The sequence below is a fragment of the Gallinula chloropus genome, assembly GCF_964237585.1.
Source record: "Gallinula chloropus genome assembly, chromosome: 2".
In the NCBI taxonomy this organism is placed as follows: Eukaryota; Metazoa; Chordata; class Aves; order Gruiformes; family Rallidae; genus Gallinula; species Gallinula chloropus.
Genome location: NC_140086.1, coordinates 133,196,469 through 133,220,701, shown reverse-complemented (window position 1 = coordinate 133,220,701; position 24,233 = coordinate 133,196,469). Strand labels below are relative to the sequence as shown.

The following is a 24,233-nucleotide window of genomic DNA, read 5'->3' as shown; positions in this document are numbered from 1 at the left end:
CGTTTCCTCCATGAAAAATAAATAGCCATTTATAGGTTAGAGGTCACATGAATTTCACTTATGATAGTATTCTATATTAGATCTATATAGACTAATTTATTCTGACATACATATGTTTATGTTTACTTTATATGTAATGAATTCTGTCTCCATATATTCTATATTTTTATGAATATAATTTATGCTGAAATTATTTTGTCCTAAAAAGTTAAAAGCATCTTTGCTATACATAAGAAAAGCCAAATTCACTCTTAAGAGAAAAGAAAAAGTGAGCTAATACAAACTTTTTATCATGACAAAGTTTGTCCCAGAATGCTGAAAAATGAAGGTGAAAATTGGACACAAGGTAACTTACCCAATATCTAATTGTATTTCTTTAAGTTTTCTCTTCAATATTACACAGAACCTCCTCCTTTGAAATAAACTGGTTACTATGGAGACAGTAATAACTGCCATACAGTAACACTCACACTATAATGAGCATACCTTATGTTTTACAATTTACATCATAATTTTCTTTTTATTCCACGATTAAAAATTTTAATTATAGTTTTCAAAGCCAATGTTCAAAATTAAGCAAAAAGTAATTTGTTGTAAAATTCAAAATCAGAATATATTATGAAATAAATATGTATTTATCAAGTATTAGGCTGTTATTTGTTGATTTGTTAAGGCTTTATCTATCTGGTGGGAAATAGAAAAATCTAATTACTATTCTACAACCTTATATATGAAGTAGAATATTATATATGAAGTAGAATATCCTATGTGTTCAATAAAAACAGCAAAGTAAAGCCAAAATATATGTTAGCATTTCTCCCTTTCTGCTTTATAAACAGGTGGGGGGAGAGAGAAGCTGTATCATAAGGAGAGACCAATCTCTTTTCTTCACTACTCACTCATCTCATTCCAATACCCACTTTTTAACCTGGTTATGATCTAATTCTGTACTCTTGGTAGGCTAGGATTCAATTGAGTTAAAGATTTTTAAACTCACTGCCAGTCAACCTTATCATGAACTTTCATTATGTGCATGTAATTAATTGGGTCCAATGAACAATATCAGCACTGAGTTATAGACTTTTCCCCCCACCATATAATTAGAATATAATTACCCACAGGATATCAGAATGATGCAAAACCTTTCATCTAAATGTGCCCTCATTAGGAAACAAGTCTCAATGTACATTTATTCAATCAGTATGAATTAATTAAAACATTACTGAAATAAAAGAGAGTAACATTAAAGTGTATCTGACATCTATTAAAAGACTATCACTTGAGATCTGCACACACAGTTTATAACAAAACTCATTTAACTTGAACAAAAAAACTTCATCATATAAAAAGCCTTATATGCAGTAAAGTAAAAAGGACTAGTTTTAAAGTTGACAGACTGCAATTTACTAAAACATTTGTAAGTATTGCAGTGCAATATGTAAAGTGGAACCTCAATCCGTCCCGTTCCTACCAGTTTGATGCCAGTACCAGCAATACTGATAGGAGTGTCCCTGATCCTCCAGTGCTGGGAGGAGGATCAAGCATCAGCAGGAGAGCACCTAAGTGCTGCAGAAAGGAATTTGAGCCACTCCAGCCAGTCAGTCAGCTTCAAGGGGCCCAACTTTAATGCCTCTCTGCAAGTGCACATAGCTGGGGAATAAGCAAGGGGACTTATACACATGTACGTGCCTGAAGGACTATGAACTTATTGGTATCATGGAGATGTGGTGGGGTGGATCCTATGACTGGAGTGTCAGAACAGAAGGATACACCCTCTTTAGGAAGGATAGGCGGCAGGGGAGGGAGGGGGTGTCACTCTCTATGTCAGCGGCCAGCTGGAGTGTATGGAGCTCTGCCTGGGCATAGATGAGTAGCTGACTGAAGGATTAAAGGGAAGGCAGGGACAGGTGACACTGCAGTAAGGGTCTGTGACAGGCCACCCAACCAAGTGGATGAGGCCCTCTATATACAAACAGGGCAGCCTCATGTTGACAAGCCCTTGTCCTCATGGGGGACTTCAACCACCCTGATATCTGCTGAACAGGCAACACAGCAGGTCATAAGCAATCCGTGAGGTTTCTGGAATGTACTGATGATAAGTTCCTTCTCAGGAACCAACAAGGAAGGGCTGGTGGGCAATGTGAAGGTCAATGGCAACCTTGGCTGCAGTGACCATGAAGTGGAGTTCAGGATTGTCACAGAAATGAGAACGGTACACAGCAAGCTCACTACCCTGAACTTCAGGAGAACAGACTTTGGCCTCTTCAAGGATCTGCTTGGTAGAGTACCATGGGACAAAGCCTTGGTACTTTTGGGAGAGGGGTCCAATACTGGCTAGTATTCAAGGATCACCTCCTCCAAGCTCAGGAGCAATTCCTCCCAACAAAGAGGAATTCAGGAAAAAAAAGCCTGGAGGCCTGTGTGGACAAATTTTGCCCAGGAGCTACTGGGTAAAAATCAAACACAAAAAGGAAGGCTGAAGAGGGTGAAATCAAGGAGAGGTAGCCTGGGAAGAATACAGAGAAATTGTCTGAGCAAGCAGCAATCAGGTTAGGAATACTAAAGCCCCGATAGAATTAAATGTAGCCAAGGATGTCAAGGGCAACAACAAAAGCTTCTATGGGTATATCAGTGATAAAAGGAAGACTACAGAAAATGTGGGCCCTCTTCAGAAGGAAAGATGAGACCTGGTTACCTGGAATATGGAAAAGGCTAAGGTAGTCATTTAGCTTTTTTGCATCAGTCTTCACTGGCAGGTGCTCCAGCCACACCACCCAAATCACAGAAGGCAAGGCAGGGGCTGGGAGAATGAAAAAATGCCCACTGTAGAACATCAAGTTTGAGACCATCTAGGGAACCTGAAGGTACACACACACCCATGGGACCTAATCTTTTTTTTCACTGGAGACCAAAAGAAGTGGGACTAGCAGGTCAAGGACGGTGATTCCTTGCCCCTAGTTTGCTTTCATGAGACCCTACCTGGAGTATCATGTTCAGCTCTGCAGTCCCCAGTATAAGACAAACATGAAGCTGTTACAGTGAGTCCACAGGAAAACTATGAAAATCATGGTAAAACAGAAGGATATGGACCTGAACAACAAATTGCAGTTGAGAGGCCAGTGTGGTAGCTCTGGCATAACACATGGTGCTGTAAAATACAATTTATTAATAAATTCTCTTTTCCTTTACAGAAATAGCTTAGCCTGGACTTCACAAGAACTGAAGTTAATGATGAGAAGGAACTGAAGAAATGAGATATGTTGGATGAGAAAGGTAAAAACATGAATGTCCTTAGTTCCACAAAGGAGAAAAGATGACAAAGGATTTAGCCTGTAGTCTTGAAAGAAAACTTGCAAGAAGACATCCTGGGCTGAGACATATGCCGAGAGTTTTCTGGAAGAAGTCTGGACTTCCTAAGTTACAGATTGAAGGCAGGGCCAAAACTTCAGGGAAAACAAAGATAAAAGATTTCTCAACATGCTGTTTTCCATTCCATGGGAAAAGGAGATTCGTTTTCCTCCATTACCTCAAAATACTCAGGGATAAACTTAGTACAGAAATCATTGTGGTTATGCTTTTCTTTACCTTCTATATATATGTGGCATTGCAAGAACATTATTACTCAGCTGATCATTGAAGTTAACTATGTGTCCTAAGTGAATGGCTCTTCTACTTTCAGATATATCAGTTTTTGCATGTCTGAACATACCATTGCTATTAACAGACACACTTCCTATTGTACCTTTAGACAATTTTGACATGGATACATTCACTAGTTTGTTGTCATTATTGAGAACGCTGGTTTCACATACACTGAGTTATTACGTTTCTCAACAGGAAATGGAAGAAACTAATTAAAATATTAAGATAAATAATATGTCCACTGTAATAAATCATTTCTAGGAGGAATTCCTATGAGCTATTTATAATTTGTATTTTTGTAATGTAAGTATACCCAGGATTTTAATGAATTTTTGGAAGGAACTTCTAGATGAACAAATATACTACAAAATTACAAAGTTCTCATTAAATCACAGTAAAATATATTTCCATACCTAACAATATACATTGTGTTGAAATAGATGTTTTATGTTACATTTTTAGTATGTTATACTGAAACATGATTCTGATACAGGAAAACATATTTACTTCTACTTATGCCTTCAAAATTTGCAGATAAAACAAACCTATTCAAGGGTGATTTGACTCTAGAGTGGTTTTATATATCCTCTAAACAACTTAGCTAAACTCCAATTGTGAAATGAAAATCTTAATTCCTCTGTCCCTCTTCCTCTCCTGAAAAGAAAATGGAGTTACACAAATGTAATTGAAGATGAAATTTCATGCTAAGGCTTTATTCAGCTTATATGAATGGCAAACAATAAATAACAATAAAACAAAACCAGCCCAATTACTAAATCTGAAGTTCTATATGTTAACTTCTGAAGTATGACCTAAAATCCTGAAAATTAAAGAATGTAATGCAGCATGTAACCATCCAACAAACAAAATATATTTTACAATTGTTATTCAGAACGCGTTCAGATAACATCAAAATACTGCGACAAAACTTCTCTTAGGACTTTCCAAAAATATTGAAAAACATTTCATCAATATAAAAAACAGCTTTCCATTGCTTTACCTTCATTCATAGCAATGGAATAGTTCCAATTTACTGAAGTGGAGGGCCAAAGTCTAGCATCAATCCCTTGGCAGATTTACAAACAAACAGCCAAAAGTATCAAACAGAAAACAAGGAATTTAAAATAGGCATGAATATTATTCTTAATGAATAGAAATAGGTTTAAGATTAAAAGGTACATTTTCTTGGCAATAAACCATTCTTTCTTAAGTTCAAGTATATTATGAAATAGACTTAAAATAAGAGGACCACATGTCTGCTTTGCTACAAATATGATGCTATTACTTTCATCAGCATAAGACATCAGTTTTAATATATGAATACATTAGTTAATTCCAAAGCTCTTTTTTAATGATAAACTGGTCAGCTCTTTTCTATACAACCTACACATAGCATGCATTTTTATTTTCATTGAATTGAGTTATTGTTTTTGTGGACAGGGAAATTTACTGTCCACGACGGCAGAATAAAATATACCATAATGTTGATGCATAGCTTACTGCAAGACCAGTGTCATCATTCTAGGTAACCTCCGGCTTAGATCAGAGACCTCAGCATTGCAGATATACAATATGCATCCCAAGCAAAAACTGTCCATAAGAGTAACTTCATTATTCTGGGAAGCTGGATCTATAAAAGATGTAAAATGTAGAAGTGTTCTGCCCATACAGTTTCTGGTAAGTACAATCTGAGTAAGTGATAAAATCTGAGTCAGCTTCAGTTATAATATGCCCTACAGAAAGTTCATTCTCACATGAAGGAAAATGCAATATGCAGAGGATAAAGCACGCTTGTGCCTATAAAATCATCAGCCAGGATTACCCACAGTGTTTAAGGTTCACGCAGTTAGGTGAAATTACAAAACGCTCTGGCAGTACAGTACCAGCATCATTTTAGTCATTACCTATGACAGAGGATTACATCTGAAATAAACATACAGACAACTCACCAATACTACTGGGCAGATTGACGTGGGTGGTAAAATATGGTCTTTCAAAGGTCCACAGTCACATTCAGGTTTTAGATGTGAAGCGCATTTGTTATGCAACTAGAGTAGGACAGAAAATGAAGATTCAACTTAGCTGTTTTACTACTACAGTCGAACAAAAAGGGCATCCTAGAATGGAGTGAGTTTAGATATGCTAAGTTAACCTAATAATTACTAGAGTAGTACAAGGAAAATGAAATACACTGTAGTGGAAAGCCCCTTGGGATTGACAGAACTGACGAATTTATATTGAAGCAAACAACAGTGGATAAAAACATTTTCCAGTTTGGAAATTGCACATGTGATCCAGTACACAAAATGAGAACATCAGCATAGTTTTATTGGTGATCAATACCTTCATTTCAGAAGACAGCTTCTTGCATAGAGTCAGGAATCTGGGGTAATTCAGGGCAGCCTTTGACATTTTTGGTATAACTCTGCTCCCTAACCGAAGTTGGAAAAGTCACTACCTACTCAATTGCAATGCTGCAATAGGTATGAATATATGTGAAATATACGACAGTAATGTATGAATATTTAAGTGCTTTAAGCCAGTTGGGGAAATTTTGGTCCTGACTGAATCAATGTTTACACTTCCACTGACTGCTGAGGAACCTGAATTACCCTCCTTTTTCTACTTTATTCTTAGCATTCACCCAGCTTCCCTGAAAGCAATGAGAACATTTGTACTCTTGAAAACATGGAAATATCCTCAGGTCTGCTGACTAGAGAGAATAGACTTACTTTCATATTGCTAAAAAGGTGGAAGGGAAAAATAGGTATGTATTATCAACATAAAACAACAAATAATGACGTATTTATTGAAATATAGCAATCAAGAGATCTTCTTGGTATTGAAGGATTTAATTACATTCAAATGTTTCTAAATAGAATATTTCAACATATATATCCAGACACAGAGTAGAAAGGCACAGTTGGGTGCCTGGAACATGCAAAAGCATTCACATTTAATTTGTATGCTTCATAATATTATTAGAGATAGTCACAATGCATTACAGCTTTATATTGTGAAATTTGTTGAAAGTTTACTATTTCTGCATTGATTCAATAAACTGTGTATTAAGTTCTTCAAGTAATAGATGCATTTCCCATAGAGATGAATTTCTTTTTTAGAAGGTATGTGTATTTGCATTAAAGGAAAATAATCAGGAACACAAACATGAACACTTTGAAGAAAAATTTTATTTAACAAGTTATTTAACTAGTTTAATAGGTAGCATGCTGCATTAATTCAACGCCATACCTTCAATAGCTGTTTTAAAATCTGCAGTTCAGTGTCTGCACCTGTAAATCTCAGTTTTTGAATGACTGATTCACTTTCCCTTAGATGATTTAACTATGTTAGTATGAACTATTAAAATTACAATAAATTTGTACCAGTTGCTGATGTATATAAGCTTTACTGGTACTATGTTCTTTTTAAGTTAAGTTATCTGGTACAGCTAATGTTGACATTATATTTCTGAAATTTGAACTGAATGGAACCTAATATTAGCCGTGTCCATATTCATTTATACAGCAAAGTTACCTTTTCAGGCAGTTACTTAGCAACAGAAAATAAAAGTCTAACGAGTTTCGATTTACTCTGAGTATTAAAGCCTTATTGTGAGGGTATTTTGGTAGCCCTGTAATCTAAATCATTTGTCATGCTAATTCTCTGCCTCAGTGGTAAGGCTACTTGTACCATAATTAATGCACACCAGGCCATGTTACATCAAATAAAAGTATCTTCACACATTCAGTGGTAATTAGCAGCTTTGCTACTCGGTGGCATGCAAACTTATCTGTAAAAAAATAGCTTAATCTTCTTATTAGTCTCTGCTGATCTTTGACAACAGAATTGGGTGTGTAGCAGACAACAGGAATGGTAGAAGATATGTGACTTTAATAAAAAAAACCCAAACAACCATTTTTTGACACAATGACATAAAGTAATACATATCTCTTCTCATAAATATAGTTTAACAGATTTTGAAGATGTTTCCCAAAAATTCCCTTACTCTGAACCTAGCTCCTTTAGAATATTACCACCCTCACAAACAGAAGCCTGCAAAGTCGGAAAAAACACATATTTGATGGAGAAAAAAGATAATAAAAAAAACAACCCAAAACATTTGCAAGACCATGGTAAAAAGCTGCAGAGGATATGGAAGAGGGAATCATGGGTCTGTGTGAGAACTCAGTATAACAAGCCTCCTTAGCGAGAAACACCTCTAATTTTGGGGATTTTGGTTCAGTGATTTGACATTACAAGTCCATATTACGTTGTAAGGCAGGGAGAGATTTAAAATGCATGAAACAGACTCAGAATCACTAACGTAACAACTAGTATCCTCTTACATTGCAAATAAGCCCTAAACGTGGTGTTGTACAAGTATGAAAACATATGAAGGATGTGATGGATTTATATAACTTCAGAACATTCACTCAAAAATCAGGTATCTGTTAGAAATTTAAACTGGTTTTTTTTTTCAGTATTAATTAGTATTAGTAAAGAAAGTTATTTCAATAGAATGTATAGATTATAGAGAACTATAAGACATGAATAAAAGATTAAAAAACAAATAATTTGCATTATTTTTTAAAAGTTTTAAAATACTGTTTATTCACTTATGTGTTTAATTTATACCTGAGCCATAAAAAAATAAATAAAAGGATTAATAAAGTATTTTGGAAAATACAATATTTCTTTCACAGAAAATAAAAATCCTTAAATTACTTACAGAAATACAGTTGCAAAATCATAAACATGATAATTTTCAAATTAATTTTTGAGAAAAATAGATATTTAAGTTTTTTAATATGCACAGAAGTACCTAAGATATTTTCAAAAGAATTTATACTGTTCCTTCACAGTGATTTCAATTATAAACCATTGCTTGGTATTTCCTCAGTGATTCTCAGTTCTTATGGGAGTCCTCTTGAAGATATATATAAAGATTTAGAAGTAAAAGGTCTTTATAAACTTGGTCCAAATTCACATAAAAAAAATGGCAAAATAATTTTTCTAAGGAGCTACAGAATTTGCAACTTTCTTTGACTTCGAGAGGGAACCTTATATAACACGCATTACTTGAATGATATACCCATATCATACAAACGTAAACATATCTATATAGAAATCAAAACACTCTTATTTATCTACTGAAGCACAGATAGCCATTGCCTAAATTTAATTATCTGCAAGCAAAAATTTTGGATTGGGTGTTTTAGTCTCTACATAAATTATCCAAATTTTGACAGCAATCTGGACTACATATTTGCTTTCTTCTACAATATCATTTTTTAAGTAATTATAACAGCTTATCCTTGAAAGTATCCTGGACCTGTTTTCTTTGATGATGTTTCATATTTTGCATTTTTGTGTTAGGAAAATATGTCATAAAACATCCAAACTTGTATGCTGAAAACAAACATTCACTAATGCCTGAGTCTCATATTATTATTTAAAACACTGAACAAACAACTGCTGTTCCATAACAATAACAATAATGATATCAGCAAAAAACCCCAAAACTCTAGAAGGCAGCTGAACCTCTTCCCATTTAGATTTAAATCCTGCCCTGGGTAGAAACAGAAATACTGGCATTGCTCTTTCTAGCATGAAGATCTCACTTATAAGTGCAGTGTTCCTTGAATGTCATTAGTTCCAGTTATTGGTTCCTGCTGAATAAGGAGCACACAAAAGTTGTATATATTAGACTTGGTGCACAGATTAGTATATTACCAAGATGTCTGCGCTATTATTCCCAGACACTTGAAATCACTGTATCCTACCAGATGTCCTCAATTTCATTTGCCTGTCAGTACACCACAAATTAGGATTTTGCCCCAGTGTCACAGTGACCTTGACTTTTCCCAGAACCGAACACTCTTATAATCTTTCTATAATGCAGATTGAGAATTCTGCTCGTTAAAGTGACATATATTATTTCCATTTTTATATCATCTTGAAGCCCAGCACACCTTTAAGTGTATTTGTTTGCCGCAGCTAAGGACTCCTACGAATATTCCTCATACACCATGTATTAAACACACACTATCCATTCCTGATGACAAAACTGAATGAAATTGTTTGAATCAAGAGGCTATAAAAATGATACGCAGATTTCTGTTTGTTGTGCTAAATGTTTTACTATAGCATACTCACTGTGATCTGACACCAAACACAGTGAAGTCCAGTCAAGCCTTGGTAACATTTTATAGTTTTGTGACACTTATCACATTTTGTTGGACAATTTCCTTCTACCCAGAAATGGTGCATTACCTGTAAAAGAAAAGTGTGGATATACACGGGGTTACTAAATTAACAGGTACATGGCAAAATTAACGCTAACCCAAACTTACATCAGTATTCTTTTTGGACTTCACATATGTTTTGATGCAAGATGCAGGAGCTCTTGAGACACAGCGTTCATGGACTGTATACTTGCAAACTGAAAAAAGAAATACATTTATAAATGTTGAGGCAATGGTGTTTCTGACTGCATTTTTATGAAACAAATAACGTTACCAGCATGCCATCTCTATATAATCAATCCAATCAGTCAACGAAAACTCAAACTAGACTGCTTTTTCCATGGAATACAAAAGGCCAATTAGAACAGGAAATGTTATGCAAGTGAGAAATCCAAGAATGCACTATCATTGCATAACAGGAAATGCTTAATTAAATCAGAGCTCACTAAATTTTTTTCATAATAAATCCCAAATGACAAAAATATTAAAGACAAATTGATGACTGCCAAATGGTTTGGTGTCATTTGCTAGTTGAAAGAAATCTATATTTTACAAACTATAGGCATAAGAGCAGCTGGCAAGCACAAAAATAAAAGCCAATGAGTTTATGTTGTTCCTTCTATTGATTTATAAATCTTAAATGGTTGATTAGCCATTTTCAGATAGGAATTGTTTTCACGCATTTCACGTAATCACCCCAACTTTAACTCTTACTTTCCCAAAAACAACCTTCTGATAAGCTTTTTTTTTTTTTTTTTTTTTGTCCAAACTCCTCCACACCACCTTTAGGAAACTATTATTGCTGACTAGTTCTGTAAAGATCACACTAGCCACATTTGGAAAACACAAATGTCAGGGTACAATGCAAAGCGCTCCTGACTCAACTATACAACTGTGCCTAGATGAGGAAATAAGGCTACAGCTTATACCTGCATTCAATAGAGCCAACTATTAAAAATGGAGAATGAATTTCTCCCTGCATGGTATATGTCTCACGCTTTTGACCTCGAGAGCAATTAAGCACAAAGTACTTCTAAACACCTTGCTTGCACCTATTACACAAACCCAGTGGGAGGCGCAGCCATTAATCAGACAAACTGCAGGGAGTAACATTGTTGATTGGACCATGGAGGGATGGTGAGGACCCCTGCAGTTTCTTTTTTTTTTTTTTTCCTCCCACACAATCTAAAATGCAAATAATGAAATCTATAGCAATGCTTTGAAAATATATTGGAGAAGCAGCTTAGCGAGAAAATAGTGTAATAGGGGTTTTTTTGTAAGTAAACTCATGCCCCTCGCTGCATGAAATAACTGAAAGGATGTTCTTCAGATACTCTGGGACCACTGTTCTCACCAAATAAATGCCAAGCACCATGATGAATAAATTTTAAAGAGGTACACTGCAGCAGAGAAAATCACAGCTCTTGGAAGGCTGGACTTTTCAAGTCAATTTACATAACTCCTCTACACAGCTCTGGTATCTAATGAAGATGATGATCTATATTGGTTTGCTCAGTAGAATTTCCTTTCAGACATATATGGGTGTTACATTTCCTCACACAGATGAAGTTTACATCAGCCTGGCATTAAAGAATATTACTAAAGAATGTAACATTTCATGATCGAGTAGTCAATTCAGCATTCTATATACGTACTCCAGTTACAGTCACCAGCATTTATTAATCTGAAGTTTATGTGATTACTTATTTGTTTGAATTTTAATAAAGGTATCTCCTTCATTCCATAGTATTGTGAATGACATTATATGATGTGAAAACACATACACAAAGATTTACATGTGAATTATGCTTTAGAGAGGCCCACAGAGGAGAGAGAAATGGTGGATTCTGAAATCTTCATTCATTCAGACTAATCTCAAATTAAATCAATAGAACTGTACAGGCAGAAAGAGAGGTCCTGATCAGCTGTGATGGGTTATCATTCATACCAAAAACGGAGAAAGTAAGTTACACTAAGGAACTGACTAATTTATCAAAAAGAACAATGAAAGGTGACTTGATACCATCATGAGAAGAATACAGTGGGTACTAAAGATCTCATTAATCTAAGAGAGCAGGGCATAACATGAACCAATCATTGGAACCGTCTACCAGACATATTCAAATCAGAAAATAGGTCTTCGTTAAAAAAAAAAAAGATGATTAATCATTGGAACACACCACAAAAGAGAGATATGGAATATCCATCTCTTGAAATATTCAAAGACAGACAAGGCATCTCTCGGCAAGATTTGGTTAGTCAAGATACAGGTTATGAGCTGGTCAAAGAGATTATTAGGAGATACATAGATATAACTCAGGGAATTGAATGGTAGTAACTGCATCTAATAGTTTAATGAAGGTCAAATTAGATAGTTTTTCTGTGTTCCTTTGCCTTAAAAATCTATAATCAGTTAATACATGAAAGGCAAGACTGAGATTTATGAACACACACCAAGTAAGCCTACGAAACTTTAGAACTGTAACAGAAATTTGATTTCTGGGAAACTGGAATTATGACTTCCACAATTAACAAAGTATTCTGTGCAAAATTTGAGTAAACAAATTTGGACTCAGATGCTGGTGAAGAGTACAAATAAATATTAAATATAACAGAAGAATAAATAATAATTAAAAAAGGTTGAAACTTAAGCATGGTACTCATTATGAGAAAAAGAAAGGAAAAAAAATACTCCAAAGGGAACTAACATTGACAGCTATTATAATACAGAAAACTTCCTCAAATTATACCTGGGAAAGCCCAATATCCTGAAAAATTAAAAATAGAACTGTGAGTGCTCAAAGGTAGAAGACAAAGGGGGAGACACCATTGTTCTGGCATTTGTTTTCTACAGGGAAGCTACTAGTTCCTTGCTATGCCATGAGCACAACATTTCTAGGAATGGACTTGTATGCAAATGGACACCTGAAATGTTTATACTCACAAGAACAGCAGAGACCTTGCTTGCCTACTCCGATTAGCATGTTCAAACAAAGATTACAGTAGGCAGGCTTGTTAAAGTGTTTCAGTCTCCACACATGCTGCCCATCATCTTTCACATTCTGCATAGAACATAAAAGAAACAGATTTCACTTAATAAAATAAACAATGAAATATATGTGCCAATAAAAATTGGAGATTGACTCAAGAACGTAAAAGACAAGCTGTTACTTCGGTTAACACTCTGCATCAGATCACAGTATAATCATTCTAAATACACAGGCAATGATAAAATAAAATATTCTTCGGAAGCTCACGGATGTCCAATGTGTTTCAAAAACAGCTCAGAAAAGCCACCATTCTGCTGTCACCACTGCAGTGCAATGCAATGCTAGCAATAAATCTAGGCTGATATTAAATTACAACTAGCACTAATGCTATCTAAAATTTGCTCTAGACCAATTATAAAAATAAAATTGTTGCAGGTTAGAAGGTAAAACTCCCCAAAATGAACAAAAGAAAGGATTTTGTTTTTAAAAGTACAGAGATATTTGTAACGACCTTCAAAATTAGGGACATTATCAACATATGGGAACTGGGAAATCTAACCACACCAACTTTAATTTATATTAACCTGCTGCCAGTAGTCTATCAAAAAGCAAGTATTCAAAGATGAAATGTACATACTGGACCTCCTCTCTAAAAATTGAATTCCTTACATTTGAGCCCACATTTTTCAACTAGCTGTAGTACTATACTCAAATCTTGCATGAACTGACTGATCAACTGACTGGCACTTAGAACTCAGGAGCCCACTGTAATTCACACATATAGCTAAAGTATTATCAAACCCTCTACACTTATGGAGGTAGGCTTTCAGCTGCACAACCCTCCTTTCTTAATGGAATCATTCTTAGCCCTCACTGTTATTAGAAGGTTTTTAAAATGATGTGCACTCGGTACAAATGTTAAATTAATTCTGTAAATTCCAGTGCGGCCACCATTTTTTCCTTTTTACAATCATCACAGGCCTTGACTGTAAAAAACAACAACAACAAAAAACCAGATGAACTGAATGTAATATCACTTTTTTTTTTTTTTTTTTACACATGTAATATCCAATGGAACAAAGGCAGTTAATGTCTATCAGCTGAAATGGTCTGCAGGAGTTTGATTTTTTCATTGTGTATTACAGAAATACTATGGGAGTTTTGGTCATTTCATTACCAAAGAAAAATTGTCACATAGCTAAAGGAACCCACATAAACCTCTGGTTCTCAGAGCCAACAGCTGTCTCTCATCCAGTTTCTAATTTCTCAGGTAAAACTATAAAACTGTTGTTATCATGTATATACCATATTCCTGTCTAGATCTCCAATATTATGATGGTTTTTATTAAGGACAGCCAACATAAGTCAAGGGACATAAATTTTAATCAAAATTGTTTTCTCCTGTATTAGCAAATACTGCATGAGTTAGGTCCTTAAAAAAAGATCAGTACAGCTCTATTCTAAGAGTCTGCCATTAGTAACAAGTCAAAGATGATTTTCCTTGTGGGGGAAAAAAAATTACCCTGAAGGAAAAATAGTACTCCAAGAAATTAAAAATGTTTGGTTCAAAGCCAGGTCCAGCCAGAACACAACTTTTAATAATTCCTAGAAATTACCTAGGAAAAAAAGGAACTGAAATCAGCTGGAATTTTTCTTCTCTATTGAGGTATCAGAATCAGAGCCTAAGTGGAGTTCCCCCAATATTATCAGCAGGAGTTCAAATACCATCTCTGACAGCTGGGCAATGTCAGGGTCTGCTTTCTGCAGAAAGAGCAGAGCAGATGCCTAACGTGGGATTCTCAGGCTGGCAAAGGGTGTGGAAGATTTCCAATTTCCCCTGAAGAAGCAGAAATAGATTCTGCAGCTGTGGAGCACTAGAAGCCTGTCAAGCTCCTTCATGACTGGCAGCTGAAGAGGATGTATTTCATTAAATGGAGCTCTAACTTCTATTTTTCTCTCCATCTTACTACCACATTCCACACATTTTTGAAGTATAGTTAAACTACAATATCGTATATGATTTTTAAGTCAACTGAAAGTAGACAATTATTTGGTAGACAATAAAGACCTTGCAAATCCTTCTGAGAAAAAGCAGTAAACAGTGTATGCTTTCGTTTTAACGTTACTCAGGTCATCAACAGATACAGTCATAAACCACAAGCATTTAAAACACAGGCTGACCAGCCTTCCTTAGCAAAATATTTGCTATTTCTGAAAAGTAACAAAAATTCGCAATTATGCATCGACTTGCCCTTCTTCCACATTAGTTTTGTATTACTTTTTCATTTTAATTTTATTTTTAAAGAATGGCCATTACATGTGAATATGTCGCTTCTTATTTGAACAGAACATATGGACTAACTTAGCTGGCATTTTCCTTATCAGAAAAACAAACAAGTCTTGATGTGGGTGTTCTGCCAATTAAAACACTTAACTGTGTTACAGACTGCAACTGATGCAAATCCATTACATAAACACAATGCACTTTTGGAAAATAGCAAATTAAATTTTTGCTCTTGTGCACTGCCAAAAATAAGCAATAAAGTACTGCATATGATTATGCATGCACATAACTTTTTAAAACACTGCCAAGAAAAAAAAAAAAGACATAATGTGAAACAAAGCCTCCTCGATGCAAGTCTTTAAGTATGAATAAAATCCACAATTCTGACACATTGGTGCATTTACTGACATTCACTCATTTTGCTTCCATATCCTGAGAAAGAGTTTAAAAACAAATAGTCATTAAGAAGATCTCAAAATAGGGCAGGTACAGTAAAAATCTCTTCCTCACTTCATTATACATCACTGAAAATGAAGCCTCCATATGCCATACATAGACTGTAGCACATAATGACAATAGTAACATTTATTTTGTTAACAACGGTTCTCTTAACTTATGGTCATGACCATTCTACCATGGATTTGATTGCCAAAAGTACTTGACCTTAAAAATCAAGTCAACCATGAAAGAGCTAGCCTTAGAATTAGTGGAAAAATTTATGCAGTCACACAATTTAGCTACACATCCCTAATTTGGTTTAAAATTAATTTACTTCAGGTTTTTAGATATTTCCAAATAAATGTAGCCAAAGATATCTTAAGGTTTCAAGCACAAAACTCCAGATTCTGAGACTTAAAAAAAGGTAATGAAATCACTGATAAATTTTCATCCTAGCAACTCTCCCCTCACAATAACTGCAGAGTGTCTGAAATACCAGCAAGCTCAGTCTTTTCTAGACGAGTCAGTAACAAGCAGCCAAGGGAAAAAAAGGCTGTTAGCGAGTCTGCTAAGTTATTCTTTCACTGCTTACTGTTATTTTGTTATAAAATATTTACATGACTTGAAGACATCTTTATGACTGATCTTTGGGTATTGTTCAGTCAGTGGGAAGGTCAGAGGAGTGTCATTAAACCACAGCACCTCCTTTTAATGCAGACACAGTTATTCCTTTGGTGGCCTTCAGCAAAGAATTCACATCAGGTTTTGTTTTGTTCAATTTGGTTTTGGGAGATGGGGTTCTAAGACTGTTCTGGTTCAACTGGAGAGGGAGTAACCACATCCAAGAGACAACGCTATTCAGGAGGGCACCTCGCTTGTAAGTTTGAAGGTATTGTGTGTCTGTTCATGTGCTGGAGAAAGGAAAAATTAAATAAATCACTTCCCCAGCCTTTATCCACACACTCAGAAGCGTAATGACCTGATCACACAGAAATGCTTTAAATAAAGCCTTTTAAAAGCTTTAATCCACACATGACAAAATGACAGCATAGAAAAGGGAGTACAGGAGAGGAATTTAATTTGTTCAAACAAATTTCATAAGTAGCCATGCTACAAAGTTTCCCTGTCCCTAAATTGGTGGTCACCGGTCACTTGCAGACACTATAGAAATTACATTTTAAAACCAGTAAATGTGTATACCTGCCATTATTTTACACCTTATACACAGAACAAGCTCAAATTACTCCTGACTTCTGCTGGGCTTTTACCAGCATACAGGCAAACGGAAAAGCGGGACTGTAGTAAGGAAAGGCACTTGCAAAATTCCTGCAAAAGCTTCCCAAAGTGGGAGATAGCAGAGCATGCAAGTAGACAGCACTGTCAAGAAAAGAGAGCTGCACTTTTTTAGCAGCTCCTACTACGAGACCTCATAAAGCATTTACATTCCCCCCTCTGCCGGCAATGCAGTGAAATGATAAGGGTGAAATAGTTCCTGTTGTCACTTAGGGTGACTGCTTCCCGGCTGGCAAAGAGCTGGCACAAAGAGGGTAAGCGGCAGCGTCTTCTAGCAGGGGATACGTTTGGCCCTGTGTGCATATGGAAATAACATATGGCTCATGGGCACTTCAGCCTTTTGGAAAATTCACCTGCTAGACTTCTGATACAACTTAGAAAAACACCACTAGGGAAAAATAAAAGGCCAGATTGCCTTAATTCCTTGCTGAATAGAAGAAATAGAATTCTAGCAAGCTGCCCAGGTATTAAACAGTCACACCAGACTTCAGCCTGAGAGGGGACTCCTCATGGTTCAACAAATCGCACATCAGACCTGTAAATGTTTGCAAGTCCCTGGTTTGGTTCCACTTTTACATACTCACAGCTCAAAAAGTAACCTAACAGTAGTTTAATATACAGTATAAAAAGCAGTGTTTCCCAAGTGTAGATACATATTTAAGTATTCCATCCCACATTTAATCCAAAATGTCAAAAATCAGTGACCTTTAAAATTCTTTGCTTTTAATAACATAATATTTGCTGCTTGAGGATCTAAACCAAAATTGTAAGAGCATTTCTTTCTGATTTAATAGCAACACCGAAACAAATATGTTTATCTCACTGAGGTTCACCCTGATTTAAAAGGTGAAATGGGTTGAAAATGACAGTTGTTGATTTAAAAGAAAGGCATAGTTGCCTAGTTTCAGATTACTGATGACGTTACAAAGCATTTACTGCTGTTCAACTTCGTTCTCAACTTAGGGCAGCTTTTCAGCAACTACGCAGCACCAGATACAGGGCAACCATGACATCTAGTGGCCAGTGAGGAAGGAATAAAATAATTTCCAGGATTTTTTTTTTTTTTTTTTTTTTTAAACACCAACACTTGTGAACTAGCAGTTTATACCTACCTTTTGTACAATCACTGACAAAAGAGAAAGTAACCATCCGGTCGTTACAAGAGTAGTGAGATCAAAATGTCTGGCATGGAATTAGTTTAGAAGAGCATCGTACAAGTGAGGAGCTCCTAGCAAAGCAGAGTACAATCCTCACAGCTGACAAACACCCTTAAAAGCAAACTGTCATTAAGTGATTTTCATGCTCAGATTACAAAGAACATTTTAAGCAATGTTCAGAGATTTGGTGGGGTAAATCTCAAACTTCCCTGACAACGTTCATCTAGGTAATAAAAATGTGAATGTGCATAGTGAATGGGAAAAGGTCAGATATTTTGAAGGTTTCTCTATAGTTACCTAATTACTTTTTATTTTTCTTTATAAAGTTCTCACTTTTCATGAGAGAATTTCTTGGAGCAACTTCCATGAAGTGAGGTGCAACTAAACCTGGTCTTAAACACAAAAGGGGTAGTGTAGGTATGGTACAGAACACATTCAGCCACTGTTAAAGGTAAAAAGTTTAGTCATACGAGTATGAATGGATTATACACATATGCAATTCCAGGGTCTTTTCTCACAAGAAAAAATTCTAAACAGCGTGTGTATCACAACTCCCCTATAAAATGAAAACTAATTAAGTTCTTACATAAACTCCTTATTTTGTACCAAAATTGATGTTTAGCACACCAATTGCCTTGAAAAGCACCAAAGGAAGAATACATTTTTTTTCTATCTTGGAATATTCCCTGAGATAAAACTCTAAATTCTACCTTCACAGCAACTCTAAACTCAAGTTTTAAGAGAAATAGCATAAAAAAAAGTAGCACAAAATAAACTGAACATTTAGGTTGATTTCCTAGAGGAAATAGAATTTGTTTATGCATTTTGTCCTTTTACCTCCATGAGTCTAAACTGCTCCAGCAAAGTTTATATTAATCTAGCAATCTCAACCAAAGGTGGGAGGGCACTAGAATTTTCATGAAAGTATAGAACAAGGGCAGTGGGCAAGAGACCAGAGAGAGATCAGAAGTAAAGTCAGGCTGCTTCTTACTTGGCAATAGCTGGCTGGCTAGTATTTGTAATAACAACCTAATACTACTTTTTCAGAAAGGGAATACTGATTAAGTCAGAGGGCAAAGACCATAAATCTGTGAGTGATCAGTCTATCTCAACCCTGTTCTTAATAACCACTAACTTGTTTTTTGGGTTTCTTTTTTTTGTATTTCCATAATTCATTTAAATGCGTCTTTGATTTTTTTTTTATTGTAAGTAAAACTTATAGTATGTAATAAACACTGATTGAAAGGTTTTAAATGTAATATAAAACTTTTACACGGTATCTGACCTTTTTATACAGCTCCTAAAGGAAACTGAAAATTAAGTACAAACAATGCAGCTGAATTCTGAAGGTATTAGACAAATCTTAAGATGAAATTAATTATCATAGCTTCACTGATAATAGCATAACAAAATTTCACCAGCTGAGAATCTTGCATAGTTTGTACAAGCTCTATACTACAGTTAAGTATATTACAGGAAGTTAACAGACCCTTAACCCAAAACAAATTAAAAACATGACTGGTTTCATAATGTTTTAAAAATAAATTGCAGTGACAATTCTTTATCAATATTATACTGGACAGCTCTGAATCTAGTCTCCTGGACTAGAAATTTCATCAGTGTCCAAGTCCAGCCTAAAGCCAAAGCATAGGTGAAACAATTGTTTGGTTGGGGTTTTTTTGTTGGGTTTTTTTTGTTTATTATTTTCAACATGTGAAGAATACCTGGACATGCCTAAGCAGCATAAGTCAGTAGATAATGCCCTTTATGTTAAGATACTAATCAGACGTCAGAAAACATTAAGATATCAGAACTTTATTATCTGATTACTGAATCCAAAAGACTTTTACCGTATTTCTCACTATTGTAACTAAAAAGACAGAGAAAACCAGCCCCAAAAAAAAACCAGTTCTGGGAAACAGGTCTGCAAAAACTAACAATAGCATGAAAGAAAAAAAAGTAACATCCTTCCACTAATGAAAATGAAGCATGGGAATAAAAGCTCGAGTAATGCATTATATGCATATAACGATGGATGGGAATAGAGTTTTAACTTTCTTGATTTTAATTTTCAGTTTCCTAAAGTACACTTAGATATGATAATTTAGAACAGTATACATACAGAAACAGCAACTTGTTTTCCTGATTTCATGAAAATTTAAAAAATCTGGCTTTTCTCTACATATTATGCAAATGGTTTAAGAAATCAAGAGCACTTTTAAACATGAAAAGAAAAATGGGAGCCCTTTAGAGGCTGGCATCATTTCCTAGTAAATCATTAACAAATGACTAGCAATTCAACTTGTACAGTTCTGTAGGTAATAGACTTCATTCACAGTAAAGTAAAATATTAAAAAAGCATTAAAAGCCACCCCATCCATTTTTCTCCAACTTTTGATTAATAAAACTATGCCTATTGATCAAAAAGATCATTTGCATAACATTATCATATTTTTTCACAACTGTACATTTATGTCTCTTCAATACATAAAGGACAGGGAATAGAAACACCGACCCATGCTGATAGCAGGCTACAGAACTTTGATCACTGTTCACATAATTTTATTATTTCCATAGTGAAGCTATGCACAGCAAGATAAATTATTTAATAACTAATAAAACTAGCAAAAGGATAAAATGTCTGATAAGACATATTTAAATAGCCTCTTTCTAATACCTTCTGCTTCTTTCTAATAGCTTTTGCTTCGATATGAAAATAAACCTCTAAAGAAGGATCTGCATTAATTTATCAGACAATTTAAGGAGCTTTAACTTTTGAAAGAATGAAATGTAGACACTGAAAAGTATTTGCAGAGCATCTACACTACCTGTCACAAAAAAGAAGTCTGTACCGACAGTAACTACCAGGCTTGAGAGCCTTTGCTCCCTTTTGTTTAGAGTAATTCTGTGCAAAAAATGAAATTCAGCCCAAGAAAGATTTGTTGTTTTATGACAAGGAAGTAATGCAACATTTTTGTTACTCAATAGCACATACAGTATTAGGAATCGGTATTACTGATCCAAATTTAATGAAAGGTATCCTCAGTTCAGATATTTAGCTAGTAATTTGTCTAACAAGATTTTGCAAGATTTTAGATCTTCTGATTAACACACTGTCTTGGGGCATACTTCTCTATAGAAAGTCTCAATCTGGCCACACGCTGTACAAATAAGATGCCACAGAGCAGCTACAGCAGTCTAGGTTTAGTTCAGGCTGTAGCAGTAGGCAGAAGGCAAGTTTTATTTCAACTCAATATCTGAAAAAGAGTTCAGGAAAAAAATATTTCTCTCAAATAACAGAGAAGCATTTGAAACGTATGCTATGTGTATTCAAAATCAGCTCAGACACTGGACAGCAGGTGGCACTGGCAACATGCCAGTCTTAAAACAGCTATGTTGAACTGGTATAAAATCGATCATACTATCTCTGTCCTATCTTTAATGCAAAGTTGTAAATGTACAGAACATAAGCTCTTCTTTCATAACACTCCATCCTTTGGTGTAAATGTTCTCTTTGATTTTGCTACTTAGTAGAGTTTATTAAGATAGTTACAGAAGTGGAAGAAGAATCTTCACAGGGATGTATCATGACAGGACAAGAGCCAACGGGCAGCGATTGTAGAAGAAATTCCATCTGCTCATAAGAAAAGTTCCTTCCCATGAGAACAATTTACACTGAGAGAGGCTGCCCACACAACTCAGAATCCATCTCACTGGAATTGTTCAGGACTGGGAATGACAGGTCCCTGAATAACTCAATCTGTGGCCCTGCCCTTAATGCAAGGCTGGATCAGATGATCAGTGTGATCAGTGGCATGGAGTCTACCTGAAGGCCTGTAACAAGTGGTGTTCTTCAGGGGTCCTGAGTCCAGCCCTGTTCAATATATTCATCAACAACTTGGATGAAGGGACACAGTGTACACTCAGCAAGTATGCTGATGATACAAAACTAGGAGAGGTGGCCGACACGCTGGAATGCTGAACTGTCATCCAGCGAGATCTAAACGGGCTGGAGAGTTCAGAAGAGACTAATCTTACTAAATTCAACAAGGGCAACTATAGGGTCCAGCACCTAGGGAGGAATAATCCCATGCACCAGTGCAGGTTAGGGGCTGACCTGCTGGAAAGCAGCCCTGTGAAAAAGGACCTTGGAGTCATGGTGGACAACAGGTTAACCATGAGCCAGCAACGCGTGCTCATAGCCAAGGAATCCAATGGCATCCTGGGGTGTATCATGTGTGGCCAGTAGTCCGAGGGAGGTTATCTTCCCTCTCTCTGCACTGATGTGGAATACTGTGTCCAGTTCTGGGTTCCCTGGTTCAAGAAGTATAGGGAGCTACTAGAGAGAGGGTACATCACTCTTACAAAGACAGGATGAGTGATATTTTAGCCTAGAGAAGATTGAGGGGGAATCTCATCAATACTTATAAATACTTGAGGAGTGAGTGTCAGGAGGATGGTCAGCCTTTTTCAGTGGCACCCAAAGACAGGGTAAGAGGCAACTGGCATAAACTTGAATACAGGAAATCCCACCTAAATGTGAGGAGGAACTTCTTTACTGTGAGGGTGACAGAGCACTGGAATAGACTGTGCAGAGAGACTGTGGAGTCTCCATCTCTGGAAATATTCAAAACCTGCCTGGATGCATTCCTGTTCAACCTGAGCTATGTGATCTTGCTCTGGCAGGGGGTTTGCACTAGATGATCTCCAGAGGTCCCATCATTCTGTGACTCTGTGATATCCAGAAGTTCCTTCCAACCTAGATTGTTCTGTCACTCAGTATGGTTAGGCTTCTCAACACAGCACCATGCTGAGAAGCACAGAGACTGCTCCAAGCCAGTTGTAACATAGACATGGGTAGTAAAACATTCTTAACAGATACTGCTGCAGTGAGAAATACAATATACTGTTAACAGGACAAATAGACCAACCAGTTCTAGAACTGGTTTATTTGGTGTTGCTTCAAACATGCTTATGTACCACTAACTTTGAAGACACACTTCTGTTCTTTGCATGTGATTCAGTCATAATAAAGAAAATAAATGACATTTTTCAGACAGGCCACAGAGAAACCAGCCTGAGGGCCACAGCTGACATGCAAGCAGAAATATGACATTCTTATATTAAAACTTACATTCTCTAACCCAAGGAGGACCAAAAGCGGGATTGTTGTCATTCCTCCTTGAATCCACTCTTCTAGAGAAACAGTGCCATCGTGATCATAGTCAATTTCTTCCATCATTTCATGAAGGATCTACACAATTCAATGAAAAAATCTCATGAATTCCACTTTCCAATATAGCAACTTCTTGTTAGAACATGTGCAGATCAACAAATCCCTCATCCACATGCAAAAAATAAGGAAATTATTATTTACACGGCACCTGCAGTAAAATGAGCAGTGACAGTTCAAAAAATGAAGTGTCATATTCCTATTTACATTTTTTTGTCACCTGAAGTTCCCAAACCAGTCTGTGCCCCCTTGTGTACTTACTATGGGCAATATAAATAAGAGGTAGTTATTTTTAAGAAATTTTCAGAGACAAACAGTTGTATTATAAATGCTAATTACTACCATGCATTGAAGAAAAGCTTTAAACTGTAGCAAGATTCAATAAAAAAAAAGATTATTAAGTGCTAACTGAAAATTTCATAGTGGGGCACAGACCATTATTATTTCTATCTTACTAATATATTGAATCAACTGTTGACATGAAGTATCACTAAATGATTAAATGCCATCTCTAGAACCCTTAACAACTTGTAATAAAAATGGAGCTTACTGGACTCAGTTCAGTAACATCCCATTCAAGGTATTCTGCAACATGCATCATTTGAGCTATGATATTTTCCAGCTCCTACAGATGAAATAAAAAGAATTACAACATTTCACATAGTTTTATGAAGACAAATGCTACTGAAAGCAATTTATAAAATTCAAACATATCGCATTCAGTGACACTGTTTCATCAATGTTCCTAAAGAAATGCCCTTTACACTGGAAGCTGTCCTCTGTTATGTGAATATGCTTTACAAGCAAAACATCAGGCATGTACCGCAAAGCAAAGAGGTGAAATGCAGCCCTACAACCAAGAGACAGCGCCTGGGTTGAAAGTAGCAATAAATTCCATCCTAGTTGATCATTCAAGTATTGGTATCATGATCTGAAGTCCACCCTGTG

General features: G+C 35.8%; 1 protein-coding gene across 4 annotated transcripts in view; it reads right to left on the bottom strand.

Moving 5' to 3' along the window:
• DGKB (diacylglycerol kinase beta) overlaps window positions 1-24,233 on the bottom strand; it is a gene marked incomplete at both ends in the record, with an annotated part of 316,588 nt that overhangs the window by 230,786 nt on the left and 61,569 nt on the right. For all 4 annotated transcript variants that reach the window (XM_084260022.1, XM_084260024.1, XM_084260023.1 and 1 more), the window contains 6 exons: window positions 5,592-5,690; window positions 9,802-9,918; window positions 9,999-10,087; window positions 12,835-12,952; window positions 23,187-23,306; window positions 23,836-23,910. In XM_084260022.1, the coding sequence (XP_084116148.1) occupies window positions 5,592-5,690; window positions 9,802-9,918; window positions 9,999-10,087; window positions 12,835-12,952; window positions 23,187-23,306; window positions 23,836-23,910 (618 nt within the window). The remainder of the gene's footprint in view (window positions 1-5,591; window positions 5,691-9,801; window positions 9,919-9,998; window positions 10,088-12,834; window positions 12,953-23,186; window positions 23,307-23,835; window positions 23,911-24,233) is intronic.